A 20,364-nucleotide genomic window follows, 5' to 3' on the forward strand; every position below is an offset into this window, starting at 1 on the left:
TCGCGGGCAGCGGCGCGGCGCGATTGGCCGGCCGCGCACAAGCCCCGGGGCCTGGTTGGCCTAAGCCAGCGCGGAAGCGGGGAGTTAAAGAGTCTGTCCCCGTCGTGGGAGCTGACTGGGCCCCCGGCAGCCCTGAAGTCGGTGTCGGGGGCTTCCTCAGCCACCCTGGCAGGTACGTGCCTCGCCGTCCCGGTTTTCCTCCCGTCTGGAGTGGGAGCGCGCCCTTTCCCCGGCTCCGGACCCGCCTGCCCGCTCGCCCCGGCTGGACGGAAGCAGCCAGACGCAGGGGTGGACGAGTAGGGACCCAGAAAGCGGGATCGCCTAGGGCCGGGGGCGACACCGCCTCCACGCGTCACGGTGGGACGCCAGCTGCACGTCACCTTCCAGAAGCAGAGTCTTCTTGTCGCCCAGTTGCAGACCCTTTGGCTGGGAGTAATGCGGTCTCGCTTTCTAGCCTGGGGGTCTTGGCGAAAGGAGGTTGTTGGAGGAAGGCGGTTAATTTCCTAGCCCTGGCAATCCTGCTTCTCTGGACAAAAGTGCGGGGGCACAAGCTTCCTCGTCTCTGCTCTGCTCACTACAAGAGTTGTTTAATAGCAACTATAGTTTGATAGGGACTTGCTGGGGGGTGTCCGAGGGCTGTACACGCAGTTGAGATCACGAAAAAGCAAGCTATAGATGCAAGTCCTTTAGGTGAGAAGGAATCTGCGCGTTTTGTGACATTTAGTTGTCTCCAAGGCAGGTCTGAACTCATTCATATTTGGTTGACTGTACTTATAAGCCACTTCTTTGAGCTTAATTGTCCTGCATGATATCAGTAATACCGCTGTAGCTTTCTAGGTTACTTCGAGCATCGCTTGAGAAAATGTGTTTGTGATACTTGATGCTTTTATATGTAAACTATGAGATACCCCCTAGAGTGTATTGTGAAACGTTTGTTGAATATTTTAATGTCAAAATCAGTATTTTGAAATCTTAACATGCATACTTCTGACTTTTAGTTTCCTCTCTATGCTATGGGAGAGGTCAAAGAATCAAAAATGCAAATAACACCGGAAACTCCAGGAAGGATCCCTGTTTTAAATCCTTTTGAAAGTCCTAGTGATTATTCTAATCTCCATGAACAAACTCTCGCCAGTCCTTCTGTTTTTAAATCAACAAAATTGCCAGTAAGTTATTCTTGACTAGTATTTGCAACTAGTTTTAAGTGTAAGTAATTACAAATAATTTTAGATGTAATCATCTTTCTTTACTAGGGAAGGGGGAGCATGTATAGCTGTGATGTGCTTTCTTAATTGTGATGTTCATTATAATCTAGGTGGGCTTTTTTTTTTGAGTTGGAGTCTCTGTCGCTCATATTGGAGTACAGTGGCATGATCAGGGCTCACTGCAGCCTCAAATTCTTGGGCTCTGGCAGTCCTTCTACCTCAGCCTCCCAAGTAGCTGGGACTACAGGTGTGTGCCACTATGCCTGTTTTTTGTTTTTCGTTTTCTTGTCGACATGAAGTCTAGCTATGTGGCCCAGACTGGTCTTGAACTCTTGGGCTCAAGTGATCCTCCCACTTCTGTCTCCCAAAGTGTTGGCAAAGTTTTTTGTTATTGCTAGCATTTTTTTTTTTAATTCAAGAGATCTCATATGTTAGCATCCTACAATAGTGAATGTAACTAGGTACTTTGATATAGATCTATTAATATCGTATTGAAGAAAGGGCTTCATCATCTAATTCTTCTCATTTGTTTAGCAAACACTGAGTGTCATATGTGTCAGGTACAGTGCTAAGCACAGGGGTTACACTCTGAACAAGTTAGGATCATTAGGCACAAACCCTCAAGGAGGTTATACTCTAATATAGTGGTCAGCAAACTTTTTCTTTCAGGAGCCACAGTAAATATTTAGGCTTTGCAGGTCATCGGTTGCTGTCACAACTACTCAGGTCCACGTTGTATTACAAAACAGCCATAGGCAATGTGTACACTAACATATGCGGCTGTGTGCCAATAAAACTTTATTGATGGATACTGAAATTTAAATTTCATGTGATTTTCACATGTCACACAATATCAATATTCTTTTGGGTTTTTTCAATCATTTAAAAATGTCAGAACCATTCTTAGCTTGCGGGCTGCTATAAAAAGAAGGCAAACACCAACTTTAATAGGATAGGTGGAACTTGACAAGCCATTTCAAGACAGTGTGATGATATGTGCTGTGGTTAGTGGTTAGCACAATAGTGACATGGAGGGAAAGTGCTCTTAAGGCGATTAGGGAAGGCTTCATCACTTCAGCTTTTTTTTTTTTGCTATTGTTTGATACGCTGGAGAAGTTCTTTTGACCTGGAATCTTAACAACCAACTAAGTTACCTAGAAAAACTGCAAACTGGGTGGTAGCTGTTTCAGCTACACTTTGACATCTGTTTGAACAATGAGCAGGTATGCACTAGCAGAAAGTCAAGCAGTTTTACAGTTTATATTGAATCATTTCATTAATCTGACCTTGTAATTTTTAATTGAGTCGTATTAAAATTTCATTATCAGTTAGGCATAATAAAAATAAATAATGGATTGACTGCAACTTAATCTTCAAAGTTTGAATGTATGGCATCTTGGGTTTTTAGGTCTGAACTTGTCTGGAATCTATTTCCAATTATAGACAGATTAGAATTTGGATAAGCTTTTGATTCGGTTGGGTAGTTAAATACAGAGAAACAGCATTGGTTGCCATTTATAACTTTTTAAAGACTAAACTATTTTATGAGCTTTTGCAGCCACTTCTATAGTTAGGACTTTTATTTCAGTTCATTCTTAGTGAAAGCACAGACTTTTGATAACTCTTAAGAATTTTACTTCTATATGAGCATAGTGTATCACTGATGAGTGTTAGTTTTATACCTTTATTATTCTGTTGTGATTTTTTCTAGTATTATGTAATTCTAAAATCACCCCGGTGGAGGATTTTGATATTGTAAAAGAGATGCAGTCAAGTCAGTTGATTTAGTGTGATTTGATTACCATTTGCCAGTTAATATAGTGGTAAAGTCACATTTAAAATTTTAGCATCAAAATATTTTTATACTATAACCATTCACATTATTTTTGTAGGTGGCATTGGTTAGCATTTTGATGAACTATCTTAGTTTGCTTTTACTCATAAGCTCACTTTCTTTTGTTAAGACTCCAGGGAAATTTAGATGGTCTATTGATCAACTAGCTGTAATAAATCCTGTAGAAATAAACTCAGAAGATATTCATCGTCAAGCTTTATACTTAAGTCATTCTCGGTAAGTTTTTCTTTCTTGGACTTAAATGTAATAACATGCATACTTTCAAGCGAAGAGAGGTTGGAAATTCTAAATGTTGGGTATTTTTAAATGTCAAGATACAAAGAGAAAAATTTTGTTGCAGATCTAAATTAATTGAATTCAAAGAACTATACCCAGGAAGATTTTCTTGCTAAGAGTTCTGTATCTGGAGAGGAACCCTTTTCTTTTAGAGATAAACTTCACCCTCTGCTGCTTCTAGGACAGTTCTGCCTCCCCAGCACTTGGTAGAGGGAAGGACTGTTGGACATTTGTACCTTTTTACATAGTCATGCCTTCTGCCATTGACTTGTTTTGTTTTTTGGTGGTTTGGGGTAAAGCACAGTGCTGCTTAGTTGCTACCTATGTTTGGGGAAGCCTACAATCCCCAAGCATTTGAGTGGAAGGTTATCCATTAGCATAGTGAGCTGTCGTAGACATCTTCCAATTTTAACGTAGTTCACTTGGAGGAACCTGAATTACATTTTCTAGAATTCTGCATGATGCTCAGTGCAGTCTTCATATTTATATTTGAAAAAAGTCAAATACGTAGGGTGACCAGCTTTTAATTTTCTGTCCTAACGTAGATGTGTTATCAGTCTAAAACAAAAAATAATCCTTTTCCCTTTGACTTTATTCAGTTACACAGAGGTACGTACATGTTGAGATGTTCTTGCAAATACTTGCCTGACTTTTCTCCTCTGCCCTTTCTATGCTTGGTAATTTGACCATCCACTTATAATTAGTGTCCATCAACAGTGTTGAATGAAGGCGATAGAATGAGACTAAAGCATGGAAGAATTTTAATTTAAATGTTAAAAATACCTTTGAAAGTGAAAGAGCTGAAAGCAAATAATAACAGCTAATGATTAATTTGTTTCACATGTACTGTGTCCTTAATTATTTTGCCTCATCTCTTCAATGTATTGAATCGTGGACAACTGTTATATCTGTAAGTTAAGACTTACTGAGTTGACCAGGCACAATGGCTCATGCCATTGTAGGATTCTAGCACTTTGGGAGGAGGAGGCGAGAGGATTGCTTGAGCCCAGGAGTTCAAGACCAGGCTGGACAACGTAGTGAGACCTCATCTCTACAAAAAAGTGAAAAAAAATTAGCTGGATATGGTGGTGTGTGCCTGTAGTCCCGGCTATTTGGGAAGCTGAGGCAGGAGGATTGCTTGAGCCCAGGAGTTTGAGGCTCTAGTGAGCCATGATCATGCTACTGCACTCCAGCTTGGTCAACTGAGTGAGACCCTGACTCAAAAAAAAAAGAGTTGCTGAGTACTATGAGACAGTTTAAGCAACAGTGGAGAACAGGATATTACTCCTGCCCTCAAGAGTCAACAATATAATTAGACCAACTTTGCAACTCAACATTCTATACTTAACAATAGATTTTTGCCAAATGAAATCATTCTTAATTCATGTTGATTAAAGGACAAAATTTATGCAAATTACTTTATGTTAATAATAATTTAAAAGCTATCAGTGTAAGTCTTTTAAAAGAAAATGTTATTCCATTCAAACTTTGAATAGAAAAGAGGGAGGTAAGCCCAATACTAAATGCTAAATTTCAGACTACTGCCATTTATTAAATGTTATAAGATGCCAGTTTTTATTTTAAAATGAGCTTAACATTTGCCAGTTTTCAATGGAGGGAAATTATTTCTTCGAAAGGTTATTATTTTAAATGTTCAATAAGTTGAAGTAATGGCTTGGTTTTTTTTTTTTTCTTTATCTCTGTATAGATTAGATAAAGATGTGGAAGACAAAAGACAAAAAGCCATTGAAGAGGTAACTTGAAACTGTTACTGGTTATTAAGCCAGCTAAGGATCTGTTCTGTATGCATGTCACCTCTTTTAGGAAGACTGTCTTCAACTCCTTCACAGTCCTGTTTTCCTCCCGGTCCTCCCCCACCCCCAACTATAGTAAGCACCTCTCACCACTGATTTTCAGCCATCTCAGTGCCTCTCTTTTTATTTATGTACTATTGTGATGATTGGTTTCATGCTCTTCCCTAGACTGTTCTTTTTTGGCCAGTATTGTGCTGTGTTCATCTTTTCATTCTCAGGGCCTATTAGGATTTGTCTTCCTCGTGTCTTTAGAATACTAATTAGGATAAACTTCTGTTTCACATTGGAGTTTATGTAGAGGAAGTTGAATATTTTCAGGCCTTCAGAATCTAGACTGCATTGGTAATGTTTTTTTTTTTTTGAGTAAGAGTCTCACTCTGTTGTTCAGGCTGGAGTGCAGTAGCATGACCATGGCTCACGGCAACCTTGAATTCCTGGACTCAAGCAATTCTCCCGCCTCAGCATCCTGAGTAGCTGGGACTACAGGTGTGCACCATCATGCTCAGTTAATTTTCTGATTTTTGTAGAGATGAGGCTGGTCTCAAACTCCTGAACTCAAGCAGTCCTCCCACCTAAGCCTCCCAAAGTGCTGGGATTACAGGCATTAGCTACTGTGCCCAGCTGGTAGTAGTTTTAGCTTTTGTTGTTAATGCTTTGGATTTTTAAAACATAGAATATATTTCATGAAATAGAATATCTCACTGCTAAGCAAGAAAAGTATATCGTAAATATAGAGTTTTTTTTTTAAATAAAAATAATGAATTGCATTTTTCATCTTGGATTTTTGTTTGTTGAACTGCCTCTCTTAGACTGTAAGTAAAGGTTATGTATCTAATGTTTTTCCCCATCAGCTCCTCAACTCACCTCTATTCCTTAGCTGTACTTGGCTCTTTTGCATCCCAAAAACCGATGTTTACTCATGCCAAACGTTACCTACTTCTTTATCTAGTGACTTCGCAATCTTTATTCTGATCCAATCACTTGATTCCTCCCCGGCTGAATATTCTGACTTTTTCCTAATTACCAACATTTTATAAAATATGCTCTTTAGAATCCTCACTTTAAAGGGAAATTTAGCAGGTAAAACTTAAGAAAATAAAGTTAGAGTGAAGATTAGGGCTAATGTATCAGAAACAAATTAAATTTTTTAATATGTTTTTGAAAATAGAATAAATATATGCACATAGTAAAAAAAAAAATAAGGCCAGGTGCTGTGGCTCATGTCTGTAATTCCTGCACTTTGGGAGACCAAGGCCGGAGGATCACTTGAGCCCAGGAGTTTGAGAGCAGCTGGAGCAACATAGCAAGAACTCGTCTCTACAAAAAAAAAAGTAGCTGGGTGTGGTGGCACTCACCTGTAGTAGTGTCAGCTATGTTGGAGGCTGAGGTGGAAGGATCACCTGAGCCTAGGAGGTTGAGACTGCTCTGAGTTGTGATCATGCCACTGTACTCCAGCGGGTAACAGAATGAGACCCCAGCTCAAAAAGAAGAACAAATAAAATGAAAAGGAAAGGCCTCTCACTCTGTCGTCCCACTTCTTAAAGGTCACTACTGTAACATTTCTTATGAATTAATCTTCTCGTATATAATAGCATATATGCTTTAAATATTTTAGACAAATAGGATAATCATTCTCATCTATTTAGCATTTCGCTTTTTTGCTTAATAATTTTTCTTAGGTATTTTTTACTAATCAGCAGATACCAATTTTTATATTCTTTTAGTCATAAATAATGCTGCAGTGATTTGTACATATACCTTTGTATTCTTGAAATGAACTTCCTAAGTCAAAGGCTTGATTCATTTTCAATTTTGGTAGATATCACCATATTGCCCTTCTAAAAGTCTGTACCAATTTATACTTCTGGTTATGTTAGGATATTGCCTGTTTTTTCATATCTCGAATACTGATTAACTCATTCTACTCAAACTTCTTAATTTGTTCCACTCTTATTACTTTAAAAATGGGATCTTGTTATTTGGGTTTGTATTTCTTTATTTTTGAGTGAGCTTATATATCACTTCATGCGTTTCTGAGTCCTTTTTTTTTTTTCCTGGAAATTGTATTCCCCCGGCCCCTGCCTTTTTTTTTTTTTTGGTATTTTTCCACATAGATTGATGAATAGTTAAGAAAATTAACTCTTTGTCATATGTGTAGCAAGATATAAAGAAAATGTTTTGAGTTACCCCCAAAACATAGGCAAGGAAAAATATTGTATTAGGAGTGAAAGAGAAGAGATATGCATGCTCTGTCTCCATGTGAATGCACTGGCCAGTAGTATGCTGGTAAATGGTAACCAGTGGCTCTCTGGTCCTGGAAGAAGTATGATTGATGGTGATTGCAGTCATCGATATTATAAATACTCCACCCATGGCCAGTTTCAGGCTACCGATGTGCATCATTGAATGGGAAAAAAGTACAGTGCCATGCCGTTATGTATAGGAATTCCACAGACTTCATTAACCTCAAGAGCACAGATATTTACACACACCTGTAGTAGTCTCAGCTATGTAGTCAAACAAATGTAGTCAAATAATTAAATAGTGATGAGCTTTGAATATTTGTTTCCTTTATTTTTAATATAACTGCTTTAATTGTAAGTTTACATAGTTTTATTTTTAATACTAGCTTTGTTTACTAAAACAGTATTGCTGTGGTACATAGAATTCCTGAAAATGTAATAATCAGATCTTGACAGCCAGTATGAGCAATCCAGCGCCAGCATGCCATTCAGAATGGCTTACTTACGTGCTTTATTTCAATGTATTCCTTCCCTCTTCATCCCCCTTTTTGTAACCTCCTCCCCCCGCCCCCAAAAAAATTTGGAAAAATTTAAAATATTTTGTCTGTAGTTAATGCCCTTAATTTGATGTGCAAGTTTCAAGTTTAAGTGGTTGATTTTAAGTACTAAGATTTCTCTTTATATATACTTCACATTTCTTCCATTATACCTTTGGTCATTTGTGTTTTTAAATATTAAAAATTTTAAATATAAGTATAAAGCTAGTGTATGGCATGTTTAATGGTTATTTGGGAATAACACTAGTATCATCTCACATTTTGGGAGGAATTATGTCTAATTGTATGACTTTATTTTTTCTAGTTTTTCACTAAAGATGTCATCGTGCCATCTCCTTGGACTGATCATGAAGGGAAACAGCTTTCAGAGTATCATTCCAATAAATGTGAGTGTACTAAAAATCATATGAATACAAATTTAAAAATCAGTGAATTGAAAGCAACATATGATAAAGTGTCACTTTATCTGCCATGGTAAGGAGCTTGCTTTAAATTAAACTTATGGATAACAGGATTTAACTCCTTAGGATTACAAATTTGACTAAAAGACATTGAATTCTTTTTTTTTTCTTTTTTTGGTTGTTCTGTTGAGTTTAACTTTTTCTTTGTGATCATTTTGACTGTCAGTTATAATGATGGTTATAGAGGATCCATAGAGGAAGAAATAGTTTTGAATATAGAGCTGAGCTGTTAATGACTTTAGCAGTATTTTGAAGGTTAATAAAGTTAGAGGAAGGATGAAGATTTGCATGACTTCTGGGGCATGAAATAAGATTGCTGCTGACGATCTGCAAAACTAATAAGAAAATTAAAGGGCATTCCAAATATGTACCTCTAGGCAGTGGTTATCTTGTATTTACTCTCACTGCTCTCAGGGTTGGGTGGCAGTTCAAAATAACCCTTAAATAACAAAATAACAAGTGTTCAAATAACATTTGTGTGTATGGCGCCTTCACCGCAGTGCAATTACCTACTCTTCTATGTAGCATACCTGAATTATGTTCTCGGGCTAAGAGGGAATATGTGTCTTTATCGAAAATATAACATAACACAATAATAGGTAAAATGGATCTGAGCACTTACTCTGTGCTGGAATAGTGCTAAGTGCTTTCAGTAATCCCTTACAAAACATGTATGAATAGGTGCAATCGTTGGCCCCATGTTGTAGGTGAGAAAACCTAGTTTTGGAAAGGTTAAGATTATAGAGATGATAAATGTGGCAGAACCTGAATTCAACATAGGCAACCCCAGATTAGATTCTGTATTCTCAGCCATGACAAACTAATGCTAGCATGTGACTGGATGGAGCCCTGGACTGTAACCTCCTGCTAGTACAACCAGAGATAGCCTTGATAAAATTATTTGGTCTCTGTGAACCTCAGTTTTTTATTTGTGGAATAAATAGATTCAACTAGAGAGATGTCTGTTAACATCTCTCCCAACTCTAAAATTCTATGTCTGACGTGACATTTTCATAGACATGTTTTACTCCCCAAATTCTTTAAGGCTGAATTTTTTTTTAACAGATGAATCAACTTTCTTATGTAATCTTTTTCATAACATCATGTTGTATTCTGAGTATCCTGTTTTAGTTAAAGTGATGCAGGATCAAGAAGATGCCAAAAATACTTAGACTTTTTAAAAAGGGAACCACTCCTGTAATGACAGTGCGGTGGTTAATGGGATGGGCTCCAGAGCTATGTTCTTTAATACAGTGTTGGGAGACAGTTCTCTGCAGGTCTCACATTTTTGCACATTTTTTGAGGAGTGGCATGAACAGGTTTTATTCCAGACTATCTTTTCAAGGATGTTTATATTGTGAATGTCCTTGAAGATAGAGTGTGTCCCACCAGAACAAAGAGTAAGTTTGTTTTGCTATCCACTATGATGAAGATCCACTTTGATGGAACAGATTTGCTTGCAGTGTATTACAAGAGAATGGAATTTCCTAAGCTTGGGGTTCTTTAGCTGTGATGAAAACCTGTGTATGTACCATCCACCTGGGTGTTTTAACTTAGGATCTTTTAGACAGACATAATTCCTCCTGTGATTAGGAGAAACATAAGATGGAAATAAAAATTGTATTACTTGCAAGTCCTGAGGGGCACAGAGCATGCCTGGAGGCCACATACAAAGAAGTCAAGGAGAGAGAGATAGGGACCCATGGACCAGTGCCTTTTTTGGGGGTCTGGAGTGTTACCCAAACAAGTTTCCCATGGGGAGTTTTAATTGGTGGACTTAAAGCAAGCAGGCACGAGTTCCAGGAGGTCACATTGTGACTGAGAGCAGTCACTATGATGTATTGCACAGTTCACATGGGGGTGAGAGTCGGGGGCCAGTTAGGGTGTATGTAGCTGTCCCATAGGGATGTGGTTGCCTGAAGGAAGTTGTGTAAGGCAGATTTCTGGATCAACCACATTGAAGTGTAAAATGGAAACTCTGTAAAGGTTAACTTAGGCCTGCTTGTGGGATGAGAAAGTCTAACTTGTATTCAAAATTATACTACAATGGGCTGTTTCATATCACCTCCTTCACTCTTGGGGGAAGGGACACTGATGTGAACATGAACTTCATGCTGCCTGCTGTACTGAGAATATTAAAGTCCTTCTTTGCCCAAAAGACTCGTATCATCAGCCACCATCCCTGGAACTTTGATATGTTAACTCATTAGCTGGCAAGTAGGATGAAATCTTAGATCTTTTATAGTTCTTGACATGGGATAGCCACTTGACATTTGATTATTTATGTTTAAAATTAAAAATGAATTTCCCCCTTCACACTCTTCACATTTCAAGTGCCCAGTAGCCACATGTGGCTAAGAGTGACCCTGTTGGAGCGGCCACTCCACTCTAGTCTGGGCGACAGAGTGAGACTCCAACTCAAAAAAAAAAAGAATCTCTGTTGCAGCATTCAGCTCTGTTGCTGTACTACAAAAGTAGCCATTAATGATATGTGCACAAATGAGTGAGTGTGGATGTGTTCCAGTAAAACTTTATTGACAAAAATAGGCAACAGCGCAGATTTGTGCCATGGCCCATAGTTTGCTGACTCCTACTCTAAAGTAATACTGTCTGGGTTTGAATTGTAACCAGAAAAGCTTACTAGCTGTGTGACTGTAGGTGAGTTACTTAGCTTTTTTGTGTCTCAGTTTCCTTATCTATAAAATGATGGTTGTTATGGTACCCCTAAGATCATGTTGACATCATGGAAGGTACATGGTAAGTGTTCAGTGATATTTACCTAAAGATTAACAGACAATGGTGAATACAGGAGAAAAGTGGTTTTGTTTAAACATGTGGGCTTGTGCTGCTAGCTTTTACTGTTACAGGTATTTATACAGCAAGGTACTTCTGTGCATATCCTTGTGTTTTTTTATTTATGGACTTGAGTGAAAATTCTTGGGAATATATGCACAAACAGAAGGTTTCTGAGTTAGGATATATGTTGACCTAATTTGACTACACAGTGTTTGTGTGCTCTCTGAGTGCCTTTACAGTCTGCACAGCACACAACAGAGACAAGGTTCCTGTCTCCTGGCATCCCTGTCAACACTTGACATTAGCCAGTGTTCACATTTTTGCCTTTCATGTGGGTTGTTTGAAATTCTTTGATTCTTTTCTTTTTCTCCATATACTAATGGCCATTTTACCTTCTCCTAGAAAATGCTTATTTGTAATTCACTGATCATATTCCTATTGGAGTTACTATATACTTTATATATATGGTGGTTATATTGGTTTCAAACATTTCAAATGTCATCTCCCATTCTGTCATATGCATGATTATTCTTCATGTCCTTGGTTGCATATAAATTCTTATTTTGGTATAACCAAATCCATCAATTTTTCCCACATTGGACTGCTTGTTTAAGAAGTCCTTCTAAGTCGGGCTTGGTGGCTCAGCCTGTAATCCCATGCCTTTGGGAGGCTGAGGTGAGTGGATTGCCTGAGCCCGCGGGTTCAAGACCTGCCTGGGCAACTTGGCGAGACTTCATCTCTACAATAAATCAAAAAATTAGCCGGGCGTGGTAGCGCGCGCCTGTAGTTGCAGCTACTTGGAAGGCTGAGGTGGAAGGATCGCCGGAGCCCAGCAGGTCGAGGCTGCGGTGGCCAGGAGCGGCCACTGCACTCCAGTCTGGGCAACAGAGTGAGACTCCAACTCAAAAAAAAAAAAAGAAGTCCTTCTAGGGGAAACATCCAAGAAAACACTTGCAATAGAGTTGAAGGGTGTTGTAACAATGTTGCTGTGGGTGTCTGTCCTGAGGAGGTCAGGAAGACTGTTGGTGGAAGGTACAATTTAAGCTGAGATTTAAGTTAGCCAGGCTCTGGCAAAGGGGCAGAAAGGGCAGAGAGAAAAGTGCATCAGACAAGAGAGTTGGGAGTCTCACTATGTTGCCAAGCTGGAGTGCAGAGGATCAAGTGTGGAGTCCTTTGGGTCAAGTGAGAGAGAAAATGGTTGGCTTTCCTTTCCTTTTCCTTTCCCTTTCCCTTCCTTTCTTTCTTTCGGTACTCAATAATGTTTAGTTGGATGGTAGCTGTGCTAGAGAAACAGACAGGGTTTTGACTATTACAGGATTTTAGGGAGAGAGCATTGATTGCATTTGTCTTATAAGAAGATCACCCTGCCTAGAGTGAAGAAACCATCTGAATCCATAATTTTATTTATTTTGACCATTTTTACCCATTCTGGTAGTAGTTTTTTATTTTTATTTTTAATGTTAAATATGTGGGATACAATTCAGTGTTACTGCGATGTCCTTCTTTATGGCTGCATAATATTCCATCATGTATATGTACCACATTTTAAAAATTCAGTCCTCTTTCAATAGGCAGCATGATTGGTTCCATGTTTTTTCTACTGTGAATAGTGCTACAATAAACAAGTGTGTGTGGGTATTTCTTTCTTTTCTTTTTTTAAATTTTAAATTAGTGGGGTACAATTCAGTGTTAGGTATACAAATGTTCATTATGCAGATACTCTTGTTGATGCGGTGGCAGTTTCCCACTACTGGCAGTTTCCCACTACTGCCGATCTCTTTCTTATTGTATTACAATAGTTATTCAACGTCTGCTTATGAGAGAACATGTATGTAATACTTGGTTCTCTGGTAGTATTTAGCAGGAGATTTTAACTTTCACCAACCTATCCACTCACTCACTTACCCATTTTTGAATTTAAGATTGTTAGGTGACTAGACTAGTCTATCGTTCTATATTAAACTTTCTAGTTTTTTTGTTTGTGTCCTTGCTTTTTCCTCCCCTTTACTTTGCTTTTATTGGTCATTTTATTTCATTATTTGTTTTAGTTTTTTAAATGGTGATTTTTTTCAAGTTATAGAACTTTAGATTTAAAAAAAAATTGCTAGGTGTGGTGACTCACGCCTGTAATCCCAGCACTTTGGGAGAGGGAGGTGAGAGAATTACCTGACCCAAGGAGTTCAAGACCAGCCTGGGCAACATGGCGTGACCTCATCTCTATAATTAAAAAAAAAAAAGTTAACCAGGTGTGGTGGCACACACCTGTAGACCCAGCTACTCAGGAGGTTGGGCAGAAGAATTGCCTGAGTACAGCAGGTTGAGGCTGCAGTGGCTGTGATTGTGTCACTGCACTCCAGCATGGCAACATAGTGAGACTCCAACTCAAGAAAATCCCCCCAAAATGGCATCCGTGTTTTTTACTCCTGTCATGAAGGAAACTGCGCATAGTTTTATTGACCAGATTTCAGGTTTTGTCACAATAATTTGGCATTTTAATTCAGATGGTTTATCTAAACCCATTTTGGGGGGAGGAAAGTGACAGGGTTTGTCTGAAGACTTTAAAGATGGCTAAAATGTATTTCTCACTTTTTAAGGTTGACATCATGGAAGGCAACTATGCTTTCCTGGACTTGAGATTCAGCAGGCTCACCACTGGGTATAGATCCAAAGGACTGGAATTTCAAAGAAATGTCTGCACTCTCATTTCAGTGCAGCATCATTCACAATAGACAAGACATAGAATCAGCCAAAGTATCCATCAACAGATGAAGGGATAAAGAAAATGTGACATAGAATGGAATTTAAAAGCCTTAAAAAAGAAAGAAATTCTATCATTTGTGACAACATGGATGAATTAGAGGATGTTATGCTAGGTGAAATAAGCCAGGCCCAGAAAGATAAATACTGTGTGATCTCACTCACATGTGGAATCTAAAAAAGTTGAACTCATGGAAGTGGAGAGTAGAGTGGTGGTTACCAGAGGCTGGGGGAATAGGGGCAATATTGGTCCAAAGTCACAAAGCTTCAGTTAGACAGATCCTATGATCTACTGCACAGGAGGGTGACTGTTGTTAATAATAATTTATACTTCAAAATTGCTGAAAGAGTGGATTTTAAATGTCCTCACCACAAAGAAATAAGAAGTATGGGAGGTGTTGGATGAGTAATTTAGCGTGATTTGCTCTTTCCACAATGTATCCATGTTTGGATACGTCACATTGTACTGCATAAATGTATAGAATTATTTTTTGTCATTTAATAAAATGGAAAAAAAGTATTGCTACCTCCTTTTTGCTGTGGTAATTGTTTAGTCTTATCCTTGTGCTCCCTCATAGTTTAAAAAAAAATCAAGCCAGGTGCGGTGGCTCACGCCTGTAATCCCAGCACTTTGGGAGGCTGAGGCAAGAGGACTGCCTGAGCTTATGGGTTCAAGACCAGCCTGGGCAACATGGTGAGACCTCATCTCTACAATAAATCAAAAAATTTGCTAAGTATAGTGGTACACGCTATTTGGAAGGCTGAGGCGGAAGGATCGCCTGAGCCCAGCAGGTCGAGGCTGTAGTGGCCATGAGTGTGCCACTGCACTCCAGCCTGGGCAACAGAATGAGACTCCAACTCAAAAAAAAAAAAAAAAAATCAACATACCAGAAATATGAAAATATATACTTAGATATGCAGATATTCATTTTTTTAATACTGTAAAATAAGTTTCTACTTTGTTGATTTTTCGCTCTGGGAGAAGTAATGCTGCAGTAAATGAAGACTATAAAATGTAAGATTTTTTGCTTAAAATGTTTTACAGGTATTAACATAAATAGTGATTCTCCAGTTGGAAAAAAGCCGACCATTCTTTCTGAGAAAAGCAATGGTGAGTTTGAGCACAGTCTGAAAAGAAATGTTCCCTGTGAAGTTACATTTGATTTGATTTGATTTGATTTGATTTTTTTTTTTTTTTTTTGAGCTGGAGTCTCACTCTGTCGCCCAGACTGGAGTGCAGTGGCACACTCATGGCCACTGCAGCCTCGACCTGCTGGGCTCTGGCCATCCTTCCGCCTCAGCTTTCCGAGTAGCTGGAACCACAGGCGCGTACTACCACGCCCAGCTGATTTTGATTTATTGTAGAGATGAGGTCTCGCCAAGTTGCCCAGGCAGGTCTCGAGCCCTTGGGCTCAGGCAGTCCACTCACCTCAGCCTCCCAAAGCACAGGATTACGGGCTGAGCCACCGAGCCCAGTTTACATTTGATTTTAAACCCAGTTCATATAGTAACACTTTACTCTGGAATTAAGAGTTGACTTTTTATGGATGAGCTATATGGCCTGATGAGAACTGACTTTTATAACAGATACAGTAGAACAGATGCCCCAGCCATGGTTTAGAAATAGCAATAGATGGCCGGGCCCAGTGGCTCACACCTATAATCCCAGCACTTTGGGAGGCCGAGGTGAGAGGATTGCCTGAGCCCATGGGTTTGAGATCAACCTGGGCAACTTGGCGAGACCTCATCTCTACAATGAATCAAAAAATTAGCTGGACGTGGTGGCATGTGCCTGTAGTTCTGGCTACTTGGAAGGCTGAGGCGGAAGGATCACCTGAGCCTAGCAGGTCAAGGCTGCGGTGGCCGTGAGCATGCCACTGTACTCCAGCCTGGACAGCAGAGTGAGACTCCCACTTTAAAAAAAAAAAGAAAGAAAGAAAGAAATAGCAGAAGAATGTTATTCTCACGTTCAACGTATGTAAATTGATTTCTGGTTTTAGAAAGCATTCTTTTGAAAATTGGTTAATATGGGAAATCTCCCCCAAATGTGGGCTGGCTCCCTTTTCAATTTAAATGCAGCACCACATCCAGCAATTAACTTTACCATGAAAACACCTATGCTGGTGGTGGGGAGTGTGGGAAGCTGCTTCTGGGGAGGTGGCGAGGTGTGTCAGTAGAAAGCAGAAACAGAGTGATCCCTTTGGCTGGGACATCATGGACAGCATATGCTCAGTTGCATGTTGTATACTTTCATTGACTTATCCATGTTTGTGTATGCTTATTTATTTATTTGCTTGCTTCCAGCTGCTTGTCAGACATTGCTGTCTCTTCCTGTGGACTTTAATTTAGAAAATATATTAGGTAAATATTGTATTTATTTAAACCTTTAATAATGTAAGCCAACGGTTTTATTTTGCTGGCTTTTTATAAATGGTAATATGTGGCAATGCTTCTTTCTAAAGAAGTGGGGAAACTTTCCTAAAATCTCTATTTTCTTTGAACATGGTCTGAATTAGCCTTTTAATTGCAGTGAACTTTATTACTGTAGAACGAAACCATAAACATCTTACTGGTTTTACCTATACTAATAATGAAGCACCAAAAAAACGGAATAATTTAAGATGTAAAACATCACATATGTAATTAAGACTTGCCCTCTTTTGAAAAAAGTTTCATATGGTACACGCTGGTTTTTAAAAAATCAGGTAACAGAAGTATAATTGCTCTTCAAATTGAGCTTTGCCTTTTCTTGTTATTAAATATAGGTGACTATTTTAGAGCTGATGAATTTTCAGATCAGTCTCCTGGAAACCTCAGTTCTTCATCCCTCAGAAGAAAACTGTTTTTAGATGGGAATGGAAGCATCTCTGACACCTTACCTTCAGCATCTCCCAGAAGTCCTCACAGCAGTGCTCAAGCATCAGTTGAGGTGTTTTATTCCATCGATTTATCTCCTGTACAGCGAGGGAGCCCTCTGCAGACACCAAGTTCGGTAGGAAGCATACTGAAAAGAGGCCATTTAGTTTGCTGTATGTATACTTGGACCTAGATGCTCATGTTGTAGTCAGGAGGCACAGTTGTCTTTTGGGTGTTATGCTTCATGAAGACTAACCTAATTCATGTGTCGTCATCAACTGCAGGAATGTTTTCGGTCGGACTATCCCATTTTATTCTTAGAGGTATATGGGATTAACAAATTTAGCGTGAGTCTGAAGGAATCTCAGGAAAGGCTGTTTACTGAATTATGTAAGATTTACAGTATAACACAGCTTGAAAGGCATTAATAGAGCAAATTACTTAAAAATTTCTCACAGCTGCTTGGTATGAAATGTAATGGTTTAGTTAAACATAATCTTTGACTGATGTTCTGTTTCAAAATTTTTGTCGCAATCTTCTTAGTTGTCTGTGTTACAAGAGGCCTTTTGGTGGTTCTCGTGAACAATTCCTGGTTTACAAATGTGTTTTAAAGATGACTATGAATAGCATGCAGTGTATGAGTCAAGAAGGTGAACCACCTTCATTTATTTACTATTTGTTTATTTTGATTATAGGAGCAGTTTTCTTCGAGCCCTATTCAGGCTAATGCAAAAAAATACAGTTTGGGAAGCACAACTAGTCCTTCTCCGATTTCTTCACCCACTTTCTCACCAATTTCATTTCAGATGGGAAAGACACCACTTTCAGGTACATCTCATGTAAAATACATAGTGAAACTGTTTTTTTGAATCAGAATCTCACTCTGTCACCCAGGCTGGAATGCAGTGGCACGTTCATGCCACCACAGCCTCGACCTGCTCAGCTCAGGCTATCCTCCCACCTCAGCCTTCCAAGTAGCTGGAACTATAGGTGCTACCATGCCCGGCTAATTTTTTTATTTATTGTAGAGTTGAGGTCTCACCAAGTTGCCCAGGCTGGTATCGAACCCCTGGGCTCTATCAGTCCTCTAGCCTTGGCCTCCCAAAGTACTGGAATTACAGGCTTGAGCCACCACGCCCAGCCTGTACTATTGTTTTTAACACCACAATTTCACTTTAGCAAACACAATTCTTAAAGAAATCCAGTTTTCTTTAAAACTGAAACACAATTACCATTTAGCAGTGCTTTTCCATTTTTATGTTTTTAACACCATTTAGCAGTGGCTTTTCCATTTTTATGTTTGTATGATGTGATTTTTCCTTCCCAAACTTTTAGAACAAAAGAAGTTTACTTTTCATTCTCCTGATGCTTCATCTGGAACAAATTCTAATGGAATTACTAACTCATGTATCAGAAGTCCCTATATAGATGGCTGCTCTCCAATTAAAAACTGGTCTCCTATGAGACTTGAGATGTGTAGAGCTGGTGCTCAGTATCGGACCTCACTGATTCAGATACCTTTTACACTTGAGACTCACAGTAAAGGTGGAGAAGATAAAGAGAATATTCCTTCCACAGACATCTCATCACCAGCCATGGATGCCGCTGGAATGCACCCACGGCAATTGAATAGTGATGCTTCTACACATGGCACACATGTAATTGTGACCACCATGTCTTTTAAACAAATTCAGTCCAGTGTTTCTGAGAAAAAATCAGCACTGTTGCAGGATATTGAGAGTGAGAAGGAGAATAACACTGTGGACATGGCTGATGCCATAGAGATAGTAGACGAGAACACTTGGAGTAAGGAACCAGTTGATAATGGGAGTTTACCCATGACTGATTTTATAAGTGGAATTGCCTTCAGCATGGAAAACTCTCAAATGTGCATGTCGCCTCTTGCTGAGAGCAGTGTCATTCCTGGTGAAAGCAGTAACATTCAGGTAAGGTATTTAATACTCTGTAGTCACTTACGGCCTTGGTGTTCTTTGTCCTTTCTTTTCTAAGATAATAGTTTAAGAAAGAAAATGGATTAAACGTGAAGATTGTGGCATTGTATAATTTTTTTTTTGAGTTGGAGTCTCACCCTGTTGCCTAGGCTAGAATGCAGTGGCTCGCTCATGACCACCCCAGCGTCAATCTGCTGGGCTCAGGTGATCCTTTCACCTCAGCCTTTCAAGTAGCTGGACCCACAGGCTTGCACCACCACACATGACTAATTTTTTTATTTATTGTAGAAACAAGGTCTCACTCAGTTGCCCAGGCTGGTCTCAGACCCCTGAACTCAGGCAGTCCTCTCGTGTCTGCCTCCCAAAGTGCCAGAAGAATGCAGTTTCTGGTGTAGGCTTTGCATTTTAAAAATAAAATTGTTTCTCTTTTTCCTTTATGTGATTTAGGGGGGAAAACAGAGTTCAGAGCACTTTTATACGTATACTTTTATATTTTTCTTTTTTAAAATGTGATTTATAGCCAACGTTTTTCATGTAATCATGAATTTCCAATTCTGTGATGTCTGACAACAGGAAAACCTGATTCATTTGCCAGATATCTATTTCATAACCAGTACGTACTTTGGAAAGACATTGGTTCCAGTTATTGTTGTATTCTCTAAGGTGAGACTATTGAAGGAACTTACCTGCCATTTCATAGTAACAACACCCAGCACAGCACTTCTGAAGCAATCACTGAGTGCCAGGCGCTTTTCTGAGTCCTCTGCATGTGTTAATTAATTTAATCTTTTCAACAATCCTGTGAAGTACGTGTACTATTATTCCCATTTATCAGAGGAAGAAGCTGAGGGTCAGAGAGGCTAAGTAAATTGCTTAAATCTTATATAGAACTTGTGAGTGAAGGAACCGGGATTTGATCCTGGCAGTCTGGCTTTAGATTTAGTCCATGTTCTTCGATTCAAGTTTATGCCGACTCATACTAAGTATTAGTAGCTAGTACTTATATAGTATTTTGATGTTCTGGGTACACTTCTAATCACTTTATTAATTCATTTAGTTCTCATAGCAACCTGGTATTGTTTTAGTGTTTTCAGTTTTGGTATGCTTAAGTTTCAACCTTTTGGAAGGATTCTAAATGACCTGAAATTAAATACAATCTTTTGTTCATATTTTAATGACTCTATTGCCTGTCCTGACTTCTAGGTTCCTTACTCATAAAAGATTACTTTAGAATCACTCTTGCATATTTTAGTTTCTAAAGTTGGTTTCATAAGTAGAAGAAGCAGTATAGTCTTAAAACTGTATGCCTTGAATGTATTGTTAACTTCTTTTTCTTTCTTCCTTTTTTCACTTTCTTTTATGATAGAGCATTTATAGAGGAATTACAAAATACTTTGGTTGAAATATACCTTAATCCCCTTCAAACCCAACTACCCAGAGAAGCCTATATCCTTCTAAAATTGTAGTCACTACTAAATTGTCATCTAGTCTATGCTTGAGTCCCTGTAGGGGTGTTCCATTTTATTTTCAAACTTCTTTTACCATTACAAACTTCTACCTTCTATTGAGCAAAATTATGGTTGTATCTGTCT

At 38.9% G+C, this 20,364-nt stretch overlaps 1 protein-coding gene across 2 annotated transcripts in view; it reads left to right on the forward strand.

Annotated features, from left to right (window-relative positions):
• The first annotated feature begins 88 nt into the window (after positions 1-88).
• The window catches only part of BORA (bora, aurora kinase A activator), a 27,963-nt gene continuing 7,687 nt past the window's right edge, over positions 89-20,364 (forward strand). Inside the window, exons 1-10 of one of the 2 annotated variants that reach the window (XM_008055960.1) lie at positions 89-172; positions 999-1,166; positions 3,170-3,276; positions 5,045-5,090; positions 8,255-8,336; positions 15,010-15,075; positions 16,269-16,325; positions 16,730-16,956; positions 17,516-17,648; positions 18,156-18,766. In XM_008055960.1, the coding sequence (XP_008054151.1) occupies positions 1,014-1,166; positions 3,170-3,276; positions 5,045-5,090; positions 8,255-8,336; positions 15,010-15,075; positions 16,269-16,325; positions 16,730-16,956; positions 17,516-17,648; positions 18,156-18,766 (1,482 nt within the window). In that variant the 5' untranslated portion in view covers positions 89-172; positions 999-1,013. Of the gene's footprint in view, positions 173-997; positions 1,167-3,169; positions 3,277-5,044; positions 5,091-8,254; positions 8,337-15,009; positions 15,076-16,268; positions 16,326-16,729; positions 16,957-17,515; positions 17,649-18,155; positions 18,767-20,364 lie in introns of those variants that run through there. The other variant, XM_021711322.1, reaches the window with a different exon arrangement.

Source organism: Carlito syrichta, unplaced genomic scaffold, assembly GCF_000164805.1.
Source record: "Carlito syrichta isolate Samal-C Ts95f unplaced genomic scaffold, Tarsius_syrichta-2.0.1 Scaffold302053, whole genome shotgun sequence".
Classification (NCBI taxonomy): domain Eukaryota; kingdom Metazoa; phylum Chordata; class Mammalia; order Primates; family Tarsiidae; genus Carlito; species Carlito syrichta.